Here is a 17,972-nt window from a genome sequence, read left to right as displayed (position 1 = left end):
GCTGTGGTGTTCTCACAGACCACTAACACATGATATCGCCATCCAAATGGGTTGTTTATGCGTGTTTACTTGTTTGTTCTGCAGTTGGAGCAGTGATGGACTGGGATGGAAATGTTTTTATAATCCCACATTTAATTAAATACACATTTACAAAGAACGGTGGTGAATGACATTACGTATTAAGAAATGTTTGAGATACTGATTAGGGTGAAAAAGTGGCTGGTTTTAATTAAGATTATTTTTGTTGGTCAGTGGCAGGTAGGCACATTAGCGATGGTAGTATGAAACACGAAATGTTAAAATACAAATGAGAATTTTCTCATAATTCACTGCATTATTTCACAAAAAAGGTTAAAAAGAACATTCAGTTTCTCATTGATAAGACCACTTTGTTTAAATGTTTTTTTCTTACAATTTGCATTTTATTTTGTAACGAACACAAAACATTTTATAGTTGCTAGTCTTTACTTTGAAGTGGTGTTGTCAAAAATATTGATTCACCGATTCTAATTTAAATATTTAAAACAATTTCAGTGCTCATTTTCTGCAGTATCAATATACCAGCTGCACTATCGTGCGCTCCCTTATTGTTCATGTTTGCTATAATCCTGCTAATAACCAAGAAAAGAAAAGTCATCCTTGTTATGTTAGTCTTGTTATATTTATATTTTGATTAAGATTTTTTGAATTTTATTCCCTAAATGAGATTTTTTTCCACATGGTATCTAAAAATGGTATCCAAAAACAAATATCAGTTAATCGAGTATCAAAGTTAAAAGTTCCAGTATCATAACAACATTACTTGAAGACAGAAAATCTAAAATTTAGTTTTTAATGATACGTTGATGATCACCATCACTTCCTGCAATCCCTTCCCTCAAGCATTAGCAAGCCAACAATATAGGGCTGGGCAATATATGGATATTATACCGATGTTGTGATATTGCCATGATATTTATCAAAAATGTCATTGTGTAAATATTTTGTGAAAGTCCGCCCTCCAATATTCCCCCAAAAAACAATAGAGGTATTTAGTTAAAAAAAAGTGATATTTGATTTTCTCAATATCTCCCATCCCTACAAAAATAAAGAAAAAGTTAACATTTGAGAGGAAAGCTACACCTTCAATTCATTTTAATGTTATAAGAAAGGTTTGTTGTCAATTGGGCCAAAGTCAAACGCAACAAAACTTCATTCGAGCCACATTAACAACCGGGTATAAAGCTGCAGCTATCCCTCACGTTCTGATCTAAAAGTTCTTAAACCTCCTTAAACCTTAAATATTTATTTTTCTAGCCCAATCTAAGGTAGTGGATTTATTTCACATCACATTTGACTCGTGGAGGGACTCTGCTCACAAGCTCAAGGTCAGTTACACTTACACTACGGGTTTACTATAGTGTTGTGAGCACCAGCACAACAAAACTGACAACAGAAAACAATAACAGACAACAAAAAAAAATGAAGATATCATTAAAGATAAATAATTTCGCGAGGTTAAGATTTGAATGCAAACAACAAACTAAAGATCTTTTTTCAATTTAGGGTTAAAGAAAAGGTTACAAAAAGTAAGATAAAAATGAAATCTCAAAAATTGGAATTACATTTAACAACGGCTCATTTCTGCTATATTATTGATTAAGTGAAATACCTTGAGTAATATTGGTAGCCAACAATGTGGACTAAAAGCAAAACGACCCATAAGGCTAGGCTGTTCATTAAGCTTTGATAGAGTTTGGAGATCAAGTCAAGACATACAGTGATTTATGAATTACTAAACAAGGCCAGATTCTGCAGCAACAACACAAACACACACAACCTGTTCTCAATAGGCATTACTTGCAAGTTCAAATATGAACTCAGAATTAACCTCAGTGGATGTACCACTGAGCTTCAGCGTCGGGCTGTATGGGTGTGTGTGTGTGTGTGTGTGTGTGTGTGAGAGAGAGAGAGAGAGAGAGAGAGAGAGAGAGTGAGAGAGAGAGAGAGAGAGAGAGAGAGAGATAGCGTGTTAGCGAGAGAGGGAGTTTGGTTGAGGGGGCAAACAATGGATATGTGTGAACCACAAGAGATTTGAGATGGTGGCATCTTGAGACTACAGTATGTCATGCATAATAGTATATTTTAGATGCACATTTTGATAGTTGCATTTCAAAAGAGGATTTTCTATATGCTGATGATGCATGTTAAATTTTAAACATTCAACCAACCATTAAAAAAGATTTTATAAGTACTTACGAAGTCTTTCTCGAGCTTCTCTACCTCCTGCTTGTAGCTCTTCAGTCTGCTGTTGTACATGGCTCGGCTCTGGATGGGGATCTCCCGCACCTCCAGGTCCATCTGCTCCAGCTAAAACCCACAGTTCATACAGTTACCACACTTTACCATCTATGTCACAACCAAAACATAACTCGGAATATAAAAAAACCACAAAAACGACAGATTTAGAGTTCATTCTGATCCAAATTTACATCACAGTGTTAAGGAACCAACCTGGTGAGATGTGCATGATTGAACAGATGCTGAAAAATCTAGGCCTCCCTATCTAATAATGAGCATTCTCTTACCATCTATGCATTTCTGTAAATGTTGTATTGCAAAGTCTTACACAGAGCTGCTCAAGATAGAAATTGTGAAAACTCTGAAAATATTAAACTTTCTGAAACGAGTTACTTCAGCTACATTAACTTTAATGTGTTCCAATGTTGATTGTAAAAAGAAAAAGCCTCCCGCTCACGTCGCTCAGCCGTGATAAAAGTTGCGACAGAGGAAGGCTGTTCTGTAAATAAATACACAATCAAATATGAGCGCCCCTTCATTGCAGCGACATGCACGGGCCCAACGATGTCACGGCGAATGAAGTAAAAGTACATTTGAGGCATGGCTAGACAGGTCTCTCTGTGGCGGATTTGGAGGAAACTAATCACTGTGACATAACAAGACAACTGCAACAACAATTTGTCTCTGTCAGGTGACTTTGCTCATTTTTAAACAGCAACATGAAGACTCCCACCTCAAGATAATGGCTTGAAATGTGTCATAGGGGTGTCACTTAAAAGCAGATTACTGGAAAGTAATCATGTGAGGAGGAAGCCTCCTTTCCGCCATGTGAAGTGTGTGTGTGCGTGTGTGTGTCTGCATGTCATGTCACCACCAGGATAATACAGGTGCTGTTGTCTGGTGCCAGTGAAAATTGTCCCCTCCCTCTTTCCACAAATTCATTATTTAGGAAATGGGAAGAGGAGAAAATTACTGATCAAAGACATACCAACTCTCTGACTTCTTCAAGCTGTTTGTCGACATTTAGAACCAGCTGTGTCTTCTCCTCTGAAAGAGAAAAAAAACAGCAACATATTGATCAGCCGACAGAGGAACAGCGCTTCATGACAACAACCTAACTCCCCCGCAACGGGGGAAGAGAGGGGGAGAGAGAAAGAAAGACTGGGAGAAAACAACACACGAGGACACATTTGAAGATATATTTACACATTCTCTCTACACGACGAGCCAACATTTGATGTCTCTTAGTTATTGGCGTCTATGAGGCCTTTGTTGGTTTCTGTTGAGGAGCAGTGAGACACCTCGTGCCAACTCAAAGGGAAGGGAGGTGTCAGCTTTGCTCACTTGCCAGAAGTATGAGTCCCACTCAGAATGACTAACGCGCCGTTCTGCTCCTCACCCCGTGGCTGCTCTTCCACATTACCCATTGAAACTCATTACGACTTGCGAGAGCTCCAAAGAGGCATGTAAACCACAGTACATCCCATCGTTATTTAAGGCAGCAACACTAACACTTAATTTCCGCACATTCAAGAACTGGTCCTTGTTCTGAAATTAGATCTTTGCCATACAAGTGAAGCACATGGAAAGTAGAAGTCTTTTGAAGCAAGCATCATTAACACAACATGCTTTATCTGATTTGATTTTTTCAGTAAAGGACAGATTTACCCAGATATTGATATACATGACAAGGTGTGTTTGACTGGTCAGAGATTAACAATTGTTAAAGCCATATATCAAGAAATACCTGCTGGTTACAAACTCTCAAATGAATTACATGTTTTTTGATTGCTGGTCAGACAAAATAAGCTATTTTAAGAATCAGTTTGAACTCTGGTGAGTAATGTCATAATTCTTTTAAACATGTTTAAGATGATTAACCAATTAATCAAAATTTTTAAAAATAATGTACATAGAATGGTTCATGGATAATGTTTTGGGTTTTGTTTTCATAGGGCAAACTGAGGCTGGAGTTGCCCTGGTTCCCAGATCAAAGAGCCAAAGGTACTTTTCCACTGGATTTTGGATTGTTGCAGAAAGCTGTGGCAAACAGAAGCTTATGATATTTAAACACGTTGTCCAGCAAGATCATCTTCACAAATTAAAAACAATTTTATGATTTTTGAAGCTTAAATGCAATTGCCACAAGTAAAAAGCTAACGTTGGGCTACAGACTAACTACTCCACAGTGGCATGAATTCAGCATCACCACCACAGCGAGGCTGTCGACCTGTGATCAATGTGATGACGTTCTGTAGTCTCATTTAGTCACCTTTAAGCAGCCATCTTTTTCTGTGACATGTAAAAGCTTCAAAATCCACATGTGGGGTATTTACTAACATATTCTATGTAACAGAGCAAAATGTTAAAGTCTCTTCAGCTTTTGTTAACCACTGAAAAAAAAACCATTAACATCCAGGTGACAGAACCAGGAGTGCAAAAGCACTTACTCATTACTGCATCTTAAGACTTAGGACAGCAGTCCTAGTACAGAGTTTACAGTAGAAATACTAAACATTTTACAGTCTTCAAGCATTTAGTTGTTAATATAAAAAATTCACTCAACGAAGCATTAGATATTGCAACAATTGATGGGCCTTTTAAACATTTTGACTGATAGTAGGAAAAGTACAGGAGTTTTTTTAATAATACGAGCTATGACTCAGTGTCCCAGAGTCATGACCATTGGCACGTTTCCTAAACTCATACTATATAATAAGTCAACATATGACATTGATTGGCATATTAAAGTGATTATGAGTTAGTGTACAAAAAGAAACAGCATATACAGAAAATGATTCGATGCATTTACAAGTTAAAGAAAAGTGTCTGTTTTAAGACTTTATGCTTTGAGCAGCTCCCTCATTCTTTCTGTTCATTGCATTGCGGGAAAATAGCATCCATGGAAAGTTCACAACATAAAGTACATATTTGCTATGCATACTGTTTGATTTAAGTATAAGTCATTGTGTCATTTGCTGTGTTCAAATGGAACTTGTGAACTCGTGTTTAGGATATGGGAAGTCATGTAAAGTCATGAACTCAGAGCTCTCTGAAAATTTCCACTTGCGAGGCCAAGAATATCACGTCATGGGGGGTGCTCATATGGTTTGTGCCTAGATTTTATACAGGAGTGTATGAATAAATTAGTCACAAATCAAAGTTCAACGAGTCAGTAATTTCGGGCCAGATAGTCACAACTTATATTACTTGAAAAACTCTGTTTCTCCTCTGAGCCCTTCTTTTGCAAGTGTCCTTGAAATCTAAATCTGAGACAGTTTGTTTCTAGTGTGACTAGAACTACAAACCGCCGTAGATAACACACACCGTGAAGTGACTGTCTGCTGAAACAAAACAATGACATTTCAGCAAATTCAGATGATGACTGGCAGGAAAAAAGGGAACTACAGAAAGCAATTAATATTTTTGAAAGACAGCCAATCTTAGTAAATAAGTTCTGTCAGATTTTTTGAAAGGACAATGTTAATATTAGCAGTCAATATTACAGGTGATCCAAGACAGATTACAACCAATCTGTTTACTCTCTTGAAAAAAAAGTCATTCAAAAAATTCCAATTATATTCCTAAACTAAGCAGTAAGTAAGTATCTATCTGTTAAAACAATTATTTTGGATTAACTCAATTTCATATATATTTATAAAAAAACAAATAATTGAAAATATATTGTAATCAAATAAATCAAGACTCATGAGTCGAACCTTTACGCTGATAAATATTTGACATCATTTTAAATTACTAAAATGAAAAGTAAACAAGTTTCAAGGCAAACCACAAGGCTATCAGTTGTGGGACTTTAATATCATAAAAAAAAAAACTAAGGCAAGATCTTCATTGCTCAGGCACCAAGGGCCAACATTACCTTTTGCCTGTCCTCAAATTCATTTTTAAAAACTGTGTTCAGCCTCACAACCTACACAGTGAACGGCCAGAGGCGATTCACTGAAAGGTGAGATGGTGCTTTCTTGCTCAGACTCAGGCCCGGGCTGCAGGGCTGTGAAATATGTATGGATATTTACCAAGACTACAACCTGCTGATGGACGGATGAGGAGTTTTGTTCACAGAAGTAAAGCAAACAAAAACGAAGTAGGGTTTGCCAAACAATTTTTAACTAACAAATGTTCCATATTTGAGTTGCAATGATTGACAGGCACTCTCTTGCCATAAACACTCAAAGGTAAAACAAAAATGTCATTCATGTTTCATGGAACAAGGCCTAACATTTCACTGTATTCTTATTCAAATCTTCCTTGAACCTGAGGTTTAGGGGGATGGTAACAAATAAATATATAAACACATATTCACTTGATTGTTACATGAATGAAGACAGTCAAGGACATTTTTTCCACACGCTCTGGCCATTATCAGCAATTGTGCACATGTGAAATGGAGAGATGCAACAACAGCAATGACAAAAGCCCTTTGTCTGGAGCTATATTAACGTATTAAATAGAGGGCTGTCAAACCACGGGAAAAATTCAGCCACTTCAGGAAAAAGAGCCAGAAGGACTTAAGAAAAGGAAAGAAGAAAAACCTTAATGAGGAGGAAGGGAATTGAAATTCAACTGTAAACTATTCTGTTGGTGGCAGAAGACATTGAACGACTACTTATGGTTGTAATGTGTTTCCTGGCTTTGTGCATATTCATATGGGCTTACTCTGACACAGTCAACAGATGGTGAGAGGAAGCAATGTGGAATTACACTGTGGAATGGGCTGCCATGAAGCTTCAAACATGCCAATTCCAAACCAGAAATATTCAGTCAGGCAAGGTTTTGTGAGAGGCAGTGTCCTTTGAAAAGCCAATGAGCAAGTCTGAGATAAATGTTCCAAGTCGGGGTTGGAGGCAGCTTTCAGCCGTCAAAACTGAAAACAAACTAGTCGTGGACAATACAATGAATTGCATATACAGTAGTTCATTCTATAAGCAAATATCTATGCTATGCATGATATTTATCACATCTTTATGGCTTTGTGCAGTTGATCTTAATTCAAAATCATGCAGTGTATACAATGCAAAATACCACTGAATTTAAAAATGCATTGTCCATAACTGCTTATCCTCTTAAGCATCACTGGGGGGGCTGAAGCCTATCCCAGGTGCCATTGGGCGAGAGGTAGGGTACACCCTGGACAGGTCACCAGACTATCACAGGGCTGACAGACAACCATTCACACTCACATGCACACCTATGGCCAATTTAGATTCACCAATTAACGTGCATGTTTTTGGACTGTGTAAGGAAGCTTGAGAACCCAGAGAAAACCCACACTGACACAGAGAACTTGCAAACCCCCCACCCAATGTCCGACCCTCGCCTCAACTTGGGTTTGAACCTGTGACCGTCTTGCTGTAAGGCGACAGTGTTAACCACTGCCCAATCGGTGGCACAATGAATTTAAACACTGGCTGTTACATTCAGATAAGCTGCGCAGAATGGCTCTGTTTCTGTGTTTTTATTTTAACATACTTAGAAAAATGCAACCTTCATGACTATTTTACCTACACTTCTAAATGTATTTACTGACATTTTGTAAACACCAGGCTAGAGCGCACAACTGCGTCATACTGGCACAGTGATGGCTTAGTGATCCTGTCTATTTTTAACGGCTATATGTAGCAGGGGAACAGACTCATGTATTTGAATACAAGAGTATAAGGTCTGAGTGAAAAAAATAGGCCAATGAAAGTGTGCTTACTGAATAACATTAAAACCTAATCAATAATAAAGTTTGGTTGGTAAAAAAGGTCAGCTCCACACTGAGGGACACACTTAAGTTCACAAAGTTATGATGTGCAGCCTGTATTACGTAATTACTCCCCTTCAAACGGCTGTTTGTCTGTAACACTCTTATTGGTGACCTGAATAATTATGGATGAACTTAGGCTTTATGATAAAAAAGGGAAACTTTTCTCAGGCATAAAGCCTTTTTCACTCTGTGTGAGATTAAAGCTTGTGCCACTAGGTTTCTCATGGTACACCACTATGGCTGCCTATTATTATTAAGACACCGAACCTCACAGTGTTTGCTTTGGTTGAAATATCAAATATACATTTGCTAGATTTGACAAATAAGGGACTTCTGAACAGGACTCAACATTTGTGATCAGGTTGGAAGTTCACATCAGACTGATCATTTCTGCTGTATGTCATCCCCATTTCTTCCACCTATTTATTGACTTAATACACTTAATATTAACTAAACAAAAATCTGTCAATGAAAGTTATTAAACAAGACACTGATTGCAAAGTTCTTTGGTAATGAACATGTATCCATCCAATCAAACAAGTAAAATAAAACATGAAACATTTGAGAATTGCCTATACTTTTGACTGCCACTATGAAAATTAACTTACAGTGACAGCATGCTGTTTCTCAGCCTTTGAAAATACGCTGAGATGCTGTACATCAGTCCCAGCCATGTGACTATGGAACCTACATTGGCTGCATAAGTACAATCAATGTAGAAAATAGAAATATAATAATACTAATACTTTTATTAAAGCAAACCCAACAAACAGCAATAAATGAATAAACAATAAATGTGGACTCAACTCTCACTTGAATACTTCATTGGCAATTTGGCTGACATAGAATTTTTCATTATGTCCTTTAACCTTTTATTTTTCTATTCATTTTCTATATAAACTTTTACATTTCAGTCATATGGGTTATAACTGATATAGCATTTGTAGCATCTACTGAGCAAAAGGCAGTCCATTGCAGACATAACACAGATCCAAGGACAAATAACTGTGACCCAATCACCTCACTTATATGTCTGTGAAGTGTTGAAAGAAACCACATGCAAATACACAGAAATCTGACATCCAAACCCAGGTCTGATTTCTTGTTATAAGATGACACCCTTTGTTTGATAATGTTTTCATGGGTGTAGTGTTATTTTGGTGCAGAAGGCTGCTGTTTTTCACGGTGGGTTCCCTGTAATGTCCATTAAAGTAAAAAACATTTAGGTTTCATCAATATAAGTCAAAGGGATGACGCTGTGTTGGGTGTGCCACCTAGAAATGCCAGTGAAAATCAATTTCCTATTTATTAATTTCTATGCTCTTAAATACTTTTAATAAACTAAAAAAAAGTGAGTAAATACTTCTGTCCGCCCCTTAAAACTAAAAAATAACTGAGGCAGTAGCTTAAATAAACACACATACCTCAACTGCAGGAAAAAATACGATGTTATTTTGCCACTAAGATGAGTGTTACACATTTGTCACACAGGCTAAATTCATTAGAGTCAGCAACACGTGAGTCAGCTTTTTACATAAGAGTCAAGAATATACTCGAGCTGCGTTTTAACATTAATGCTTTTACATTTTCTTCTACACAATAATATAGTAAATTATTGAAATGACACACCATTAAAGTAGGCTACACCTGTTACCGTTAGCTTCTGAGCTGAGAGATACCAGCTAACTGTTAGCTAGCTCCAGCTCAACGAGCTCAGCTAATTTGTTTAACTTACCTCCGCTTAGTTTGGGAATTCTTCCAACTTTGTTGGTTATTTCTGCTGTAATGGTCCCAAAGTCCTGCTCGTAAGATTCAAAGTCTGACGACATTTTGGAGTTTAGGTTTTAAACAAGTAGCTCTCTGGTTGACAGTTAGCTCAGGCTAATAACAACAAGTCTCGAATGGAGTCCCTTCCTTGAGTCGCAGTGTAATGTGCCCGGCAAGGAACTTGACTTTTTTTTATTTTTTCCGACGCTAAAAATGGTTCAGATAGCTGATAAAAAAAATATCAGTCACGTTTATTTTTAGCGAACGTCATTAAATAAAGTATTTTTGAAATTCTGCAATGGTTCAGTGCAATTTGCTTCGATTTAAAAGTGTCCACAAGGGGTTGAGGGCATTATTTTCTGAGACACCATAAGGAAGGTTCCTCTCAGAAGAAATTGAAGAAAAAACCAAGGAAGTGGCCAGGTTGGTAATTTAAAGTGACAGTTTTTTTCCCCATCCATACAAAATATGCATATACGTATACCAGTGAGCATTCGTTATGTCTTTAAGATGCAATATTATCCGTGTTTCCTCTCTGCGCCTCGAGGCTGTTATCCCGCCTAATACGTCTGTGTTTTCAAGCCGGCTAACAAGCTAGCTAACAAGCTAATTGCTGTTACGTTAGCCCCGGTGCAAAACCGAATCAAAATGTTTGTCAAATACATAATTATTTACGTAGTTTATTTATGTATTTACCAGAGAGGTCACACTTGTGTGGCCTGTGGAACGATGGATAATGCGTACAGTAGCAGATAATGTAGAAATGCTATGTTTGTGTATTGATGCGAATTAGCTAGCTTGGCTAATTAGTTTAGTTTCCGTTGGGCAAATATTATGGCTGTGCACCCACCCTGTGAGTCACTTATCTAGAAAAGCAGCTTAAACGGTACTTACTTTAAGATATTATTATGTGGTCACGTTTGGTGTGCTGGCTTTAAAGTCATTAGCTTTTTAGCTACTTGTTGATGTTTCTTAGGGACTGTACTTTATTTATCAAGGTAAGAGGGTGGCTGTGGTGTGACTTTTTTTTTTTTTAAATATCATGACACTCAAGTATTTTTCCTTGAGCCTCCCTAAATTACTGGGGGAAAATGCATGACCCTTCCCAAATCATAAATAACCATATTTCAAAGTGACTGGCGATGATAAATCATGTATGGAAGCCTCTTGTTATGTGTTTGTTTAAATTTTATTTAACCAGAAGTAGTTCCATTTAGACTCCCAAATCTCCTTTCAAGGGATTCTTGGCCAAGACAACAGCCTAACAAATTTAACATAGAAGACCAACAGATTAAAACACAGCAGCAAAAGTTAAAAACAAACAACATAAAGATTTTTTACAAACAAAAGACTTAAAACAATCAGCCAGTTTACAACAACTCAAATGAGTAGCGTTTAATAGCCCAAAAACTGCATTCATTAAGTATTTAATCCTGTTTTGAAATGTCCCAGGCTTATAGTTTAAGGTGACACCAAAATGAGGGCAACAACTTTTTTCATTTATAATGCACCCATCCTTTGAATTTTTGGGTCCTAAGGGTTATTTCAATAATAACAAAATACAACCATTTAAAGTTAAATGTCCTTTTCCGAAGCCAAATCAAAAAACTTAACTCCCTCCCAGTGTCGTTATTTACACTATCACAATATGGTAGAGGAGCCTAAACACAATATATATATATATATATATACATTTTAAAAGATTAAAGTTTTGTAGTCAGCGTAACCCTACAAATCAAAGATTCTGTAAAAATAAGATTGAAAAAAACATAACATACATTCTTCATCTCATTTATGTTAATAAGATTGTATTAAATATTGGAGTAACATTAAAGTCCAACACCACCACAAGTTATAGTCTCCAAAATGACCAAAGTTAAAGAAACGCCTCTAAAACACAAAACTGAACATTATAATCTTCACGAAGGTATTACAGGGCTGTTATATTTGACTGTATTATAGGTAGGTGCACTTCATAAACTGAAAACTGGGTGTACATATACAACAAACTTGGTCACTGGATCACAAGATGCAGTTAACTGGTGATTTATAATGTCTCTCTCTCGCTCTCTTTCTCTTAGATGGGGAATTTGAGTCTGTCACAAGGATAGTGTGCTCCATAGATCGGCAGGAGATGATGCAGCTTTTTGCCAGGGCAAGGAACAATGGGACACAGAGAGCCCCAGTGACCCAACACCAGGCTAGCTGCTGGGTACTCAGACGACGAGGAAAAATATGTGCATCACCTGCACCGCCGACTTTGCGAGATAGCAGAGGAAAAAAGTAACACATTGAAGTTTGGTCGTTACATTTCAGGAACTTAACCAAAATACTACTACTAACCTTGTTGGGGGAAAAAGATGAATTTCTTGGCAAGTTTTGTGACATTTCAGAACCTCCATGAGGTTCGAAGATTGTGCCACTGGGGCCCAGTCATAGCCCTGTCTGTCATTGCTATATGCTCCACCATGGCAATTCTGGACTCCATTATCTGGTACTGGCCGCTAGACACGACAGGAGGCAGCATTAACTTCATCATGCTCCTCAACTGGACTGTTCTCATCCTCTACAACTACTTCAATGCTATGTTTGTTGGACCTGGATACATCCCTCTTGGCTGGAAACCAGTAAGGATCCTTAAGGACTCTGGCTTTTGACATTTTCCATTGGTTTTGTTCATATTGACAGTGTAAAGAATAGGCTGGAACCATGTTTGCAAAATTACCATTTAAAGATGTTATGTAGAGTGAAACAATTTAATCACAGTAAAGATGGACATTTAACTTATTTGTTTATCCCAAAGCAGGAGAATCCACAGGATATCCAGTACCTACAGTACTGCAGAGTGTGCCAAGGGTACAAGGCCCCCAGATCCCACCATTGTCGCAAGTGTAACAGGTAGCTACATTTATTACCAAAGTAGGAATAGGTTTTATCTCACCTGTGTGAGATTAACTTAAAGGGTAACTTAAGTATATTTCAACCTGAACCCTATTTTCCCATGTTTCAATGTTTCATGTCCAAGTGACCAATGGGGACATCATTTTTGAAAATGGTCCAGTATTGAGCAAGAGGGCTGCAGCCAGCAGCCACAAAAAGTGCTGTGATGTAATCACTCAGGGCATTTGTGCTCTGTCAATGTATGTCCACAAAAAGTGCTAGTTTGTGCCACTAATAGGCTCAGATTGTTATTATAAATCTCCTGTTTGTTAAACCAGAAACAGTCCTGAAATCACTACTGCCAAAGCCACCAGAATCCCATGAATTAAACAGCAATTTTATTATCATAAAACACAGTTCTCTCAAAGTGGACAGAAACAACATAGGACTCAAAAAACTGTCTTTGTTTGTCTCACCACTGTTCCAGCGATCACAAACTCTGGTTTTGTTGAAATAAACACTTAATTTGCCCAGTTAGATATGAAACATCTGATACGATCTGATATGATACACTAATACACTGCAGCACCTTTGGTCAATACGGGACCTATTTAAAAAATTGTTAACTTTTTTCACTTAGACACAAAAACAAAAATATGTTCCTGGTTAAAAAATACAGAAGTTATCATTTGGGGATATGTTTTTCGGTTGAGACCCTGAAATTGCTATTTCTAAACTCACCAGACTCTTTGAATAAACAGTTATTTTAGTGTATTTAGAACCAGCATATTTTCAAAGCTAACTGTGTGAATTAAGGGTTTCTTTTAGCTGAAACAGCTGGTGATTGTTGGAACAGTGGAAAGACAAACAAAGATGACTTTTGAGATTTTTATTTTGTTTCTGTTGACTTTGAAAGAATGACAAAATTACCTTTTATTTAAATTTAATCTGGTGGGTTTCTCTTTGGCTATTTCAGGGCTGTTTCTGGTAAGGCAAAAAGGATCTTATTCTTTAACAAATATGTGTATCTCTGTAGAGATCCTTTCAATAATGTTGTCAGACATTTAGAATAACAACCTGAGCAACCTGTAAATTGGCAGTGCATACATGTCCGACATGGTCACATTGCAACCTGTTTTGCTGCTTCTGCAGTCTTGCTCTGTACTGAACAACAGTTAAAAAATGATTTTTCCCTTTATCCATGACCCATGTAGACAAAAACATGGAAAAATAGGTCCCAGGCTGAAAAATATTGAAGTAACCCTTAACAGAAAACAAATCAGCACAGAGACAGCGCTACTTTAGCCGGAAATCAATGAGCCATTGCCAACTGGCTTGTGCGTTTACACGGCCTGCCCATGTTATTTCCTCTTTTTATTCATTTTTAGGCTGCACAGAGACACATCACATAATCGATTGTCATATACAGTATGTGATGTTAAATAGATTAACACCACATGCTTGTGATGTAAATCTATTTTTTTTTTTTTAGATTCAGTGTGACTCGCTGATGATGAACTTGTCACTCTATGTCCTCCCAAACAACCAGTCAATTCCCCCAGCACTCCTCTCCTCCTCTGCCTCCCTTACCCTAGGTGCGTGATGAAGATGGACCACCACTGCCCATGGATCAACAACTGCTGCGGCCACCTGAACCATGCCTACTTCACCAGCTTCTTGCTGCTGGCTCCACTGGGCTGCTCACACGCTGCCATTATCTTCATCATGACCATGTACACGCAGCTGTATGAGAGGGTCAGTAGTCCTCTTACCACACCACACCATGCTTTTGATAGGCTACTACCAACACGGCTTTTCTCCAAGCAGCATTCATGTTATTATTCCTTACTGATGTTACCATGTCAACCTGTCTCCTCACTGCAGATATCATTTGGCTGGAGCACTGTGAAGATTGATATGAGTGCTGTGCGTCAGTTCCAGCCCCTCATGCCATTCAGTGTGCCAGCCTTTGCTGCCACACTCTTTGCCTTAGGCTTGGCACTTGGCACCACTATTGCAGTTGGTATGCTTTTCGTCATACAGGTACGCCTTTCATTTCAGCGTTAACCTTGCAAAGCCAACCATTTATTTTGGAAAATATAATTTGACTCCAGTATTGAAATAGTTTGTCCTCTTCAGATGAAAGTCATCCTTAGAAATAAGACCTCGATCGAGTCCTGGATCGAGGAAAAGGTCAGATGTGTCTTTTATTTCCAGTGTTTGTTTTGTGATGACATTTTGTAATGTCGGTGTAATTTTAGATTAGGATTACTTTTTGTGTTTTTCATTGTTTGATCTACAAACAATAATATAGGACATCTGAGTGCTATTTTATTCACTCAGTATTTAAGTATTTTATAACTAGCATGTTTTCAAACTTCATTGTCAAAGTTCTTTAAATTAAAAATGTACCTTTTATGACTAATTCAAACATGCTTCACGATCATCCTTCAGTACACCACAGCAGGCCGATTACAGAAACTTGACACCACCCCTACCACACAGTCCCATTGACACACTCACACGCAACCATTGTCCGTGCCTTTTTTTCCATCAGGCCAAAGACAGAATACAGCACTACCAAACAGGGGAGGAATTTATCTTCCCTTACGACCTCGGCACCCGCTGGCTGAACTTCAAGCAAGTTTTCACGTGGTCAGGGACGCCCAAGGGTGATGGCATCGAATGGCCAGTCCATCCCAAGTGTCACCAGCACACCTTAACTGTAAGTTCAGTTCATTGTTGGGTGGTGTTTGATTTATCTATTACTTTTCATATTTGTTTATTAAATGATCAATTATTTTAAATTTTCAGAATGTATAAAAGGTGTGTAGCAGGTTTGTATTGTAATGAGTCCTACTCTTAATAGGTTTGCTGTTTAACAGTGAGATAAAAGTTACATTGTCGAGCAATGGAGAATTTAATTGTCTTGTTCCTCTTTAAACAGATTGAGCAACTGAAGCAGAAAGCAGATAAACGAGTGAGAAGTGTAAGTACCTGTCAAATCTGTACTGTGACATCCTTTTTTTTTGCGATTTACATGTAGCACAGACACACACACGAGTCGGTTTTAGGCCGGACTAGCGAGGATGTGTGTGACTTCAGAGAAACATTTGTGTGATTTAATAAACTGTACTTCATGTTAACAGAAGCGATTGGATGTACTTTCAATAGAAATACTTATGCAATGCAGAATGTCAGAAATGTTGTCAGAGGTTTTAAGTCATAGAGGGGAAACAGTGTTTCTCAGCATGTTTTCACAGTTTTGTGTCTACATTATTAATTTTTTTTTTTGTTTGTTTGTTGTTTTTTTTTGTGGTGTGTGTGTATATGTGTATATGTATGTATGTATATATATGTATATGTGTACATATGTGTAAATAAAATTTAAAAAAAAAAAAAAAAAATGGAGACAGCAATTTTTGAAATGGGGCAAAAACAAGCACTTTTACTTGGATGTAAATAGACGGTGCACAATTGCCACTGCTGGTTGTCACTTAGACACAAAAAAAATGTTTAAAAAAAAAAAAAAAAGGTCCAGGTTAAAGATTGACATTATAATATAAACATTGATATGTAACTTGTCTGAATTCAAGTTTTGGTCAGGGCGGTAGAATAACCAGTTACTTTGTATGCCTCGGTCAGCAGGTCCAGTACCGGGCAGTGGAGGACTATAACGGAGCTTGCTGCCCTCTGAGCAAAGGTCTCCAAACCTTTTTCAGAACCCCCTGCACTGAGGAGCCCAGGATCCCCCTCAACAAGGGGGACACCATCCTGGCCACTCGTGGCACCAAGTGAGTTAATTCAAGCCGAACAAAAACGATCATCTACAAGTCTGGATGGTTGGGCATTTAATTGAGGATTCAAACTACAATTCTTTTGTCCATTTGAATTCTCCAAATTGTTTTTTCTCTCTCTTTAGATGGTGGATGTATGGAGACAAAGTTTTGAATGAGGAAGATATGAAAGGTGAGATAGTGGACTTATTTAATTAAGTGGCTAAATTCACTGAAACAAATGTCAAACTCTTTTTTTGTTTCGTCCTTTTAGCAGGAGAGCGTGTAAGAGGATGGTTTCCAAGGCGATGTGTGGAGAAGTGCCATTATGACACAGCTGCCAGCGATAGCACCAGCGATAAGAAAGTAAATTAATATATTTGAACAGGCTTTATGTAGAGCTGGGGAGTTAAACTGAACAAAAGGTGTGTGTCCGTGTTCATAAATCCACTGAAGATGTCATGCCTGATGCTGCAGGCTCATCATCCAGAATTTTTGATTACAATTTTCCTCACATTTTAGTACCAACTTGAATTTTTTAAAGGCAACAGTTCACCAAGTCTTAATGTTCACCTCCCTGTCAAGCTACGTCTTGAAAGAGGACAACAGAGTTCACGAGAGGGACCGGAGCCGTGGGTTCAGTTTGACTCCTCTGAACAAAAGTGAAACCCAGCAAGAGTCTTAATTTTCCAATATTGCCACCAGGCTTTAATGTGACTTCATTGTGATTACATGACTTTTTACTTGAATCTGTTGTTTTTACTTGTGTTGATGTCTGTTTTTTGCTAATTATGCAATGCCTCTGCCAAGCTAACCCCGGGACTTCGTCATGCAACTCTTTCTACAGTATGGAGATAACACTTAATTTCTTTTTATTATTTTTGTAAAAACAAACTGTTGGCCTCAAACTATAAACTGAAATTAAAAAAAAAATCTTCTGCAAGAGTTGTTGTTTTCCTCTGTCCTTGTGATTGTTTAAATGTGCAAGCTTTAATACATAATAATTTCTTAAGTGCCTTGGGCTTGATTTAAAACAGAAATTTGGCTTTTTTTTTTTTTTTTGGTTAGCGTCACACACAAGTCTGGGATGCTGCTGTTATTTGTCCTTACATTTTCAAGTTTACATTGGTTGGCAATGAGGTATTACAAGTTAACATCTCACTGTTTAAAAATTAGTTAATATGAAAATGTGCATACATTAAAATCCCCTATATAAATTAACCTTAACCCCACACTTCTTAAACACATTCATATTGTGGTTTTAGTCTTTATAATGTCTTGTTTTTCTTTTTTTTAAAGCAAATATCATGGATCAGTGTGGATGAATGTAGATAAATCAGATTACTTCCCTTGTTTTTTGATATGCCTGCAATGTTGTAAATTTTGTCCAACAGATTCTGGCATTATGGATTCTCAGCTGGTCTTAATTGGTTTTAATGACAAATGTAAGAGCAAATAGATTGCTTCCAAAGTTCTGGGTTTAGATAGAAACAGGTTCA

The 17,972-nt window shown here is 37.5% G+C and overlaps 2 protein-coding genes across 10 annotated transcripts in view; one reads left to right on the top strand and one right to left on the bottom strand.

Moving 5' to 3' along the window:
- vti1a (vesicle transport through interaction with t-SNAREs 1A) overlaps positions 1-10,026 on the bottom strand; it is a 156,955-nt gene extending 146,929 nt beyond the window's left edge. The window contains exons 1-3 of one of the 3 annotated variants that reach the window (XM_042507708.2): positions 9,786-10,026; positions 3,269-3,327; positions 2,239-2,349 (exon numbers count right to left, since the gene is read on the bottom strand). In XM_042507708.2, coding sequence (XP_042363642.1) covers positions 2,239-2,349; positions 3,269-3,327; positions 9,786-9,879 — 264 coding nt within the window. In that variant the 5' untranslated portion in view covers positions 9,880-10,026. The remainder of the gene's footprint in view (positions 1-2,238; positions 2,350-3,268; positions 3,328-9,785) is intronic. The other 2 variants (XM_042507706.2, XM_042507707.2) reach the window with 2 other exon arrangements.
- A 68-nt stretch (positions 10,027-10,094) lies between these two features.
- Positions 10,095-17,416, top strand: zdhhc6 (zDHHC palmitoyltransferase 6). 7 transcript variants are annotated; one of them, XM_042508581.2, is made up of 11 exons: positions 10,095-10,240; positions 11,899-12,444; positions 12,624-12,715; positions 14,293-14,452; positions 14,582-14,740; positions 14,837-14,890; positions 15,255-15,422; positions 15,645-15,686; positions 16,346-16,491; positions 16,620-16,666; positions 16,748-17,416. In XM_042508581.2, the coding sequence occupies exons 2-11, from the start codon at positions 12,178-12,180 to the stop codon at positions 16,846-16,848; spliced, it is 1,236 nt and encodes a 411-aa protein (XP_042364515.1). In that variant the 5' UTR covers positions 10,095-10,240; positions 11,899-12,177; the 3' UTR covers positions 16,849-17,416. The 7 variants fall into 7 exon arrangements, with proteins under 7 accessions (XP_042364515.1, XP_042364512.1, XP_042364514.1 ...); XM_042508578.2 differs by having other exon boundaries at positions 16,343-16,491; XM_042508580.2 differs by having other exon boundaries at positions 12,621-12,715; positions 16,343-16,491; positions 16,751-17,416.
- Positions 17,417-17,972: the final 556 nt, after the last annotated feature.

This window comes from Plectropomus leopardus, chromosome 19 (genome assembly GCF_026936395.1).
Source record: "Plectropomus leopardus strain MGB_pleo_1.0 chromosome 19, ASM2693639v1, whole genome shotgun sequence".
NCBI classification, from domain to species: domain Eukaryota; kingdom Metazoa; phylum Chordata; class Actinopteri; order Perciformes; family Serranidae; genus Plectropomus; species Plectropomus leopardus.
The sequence above is the reverse complement of the archived record's forward strand: the minus strand, read 5'-3'. Positions and strand labels throughout refer to the sequence as shown.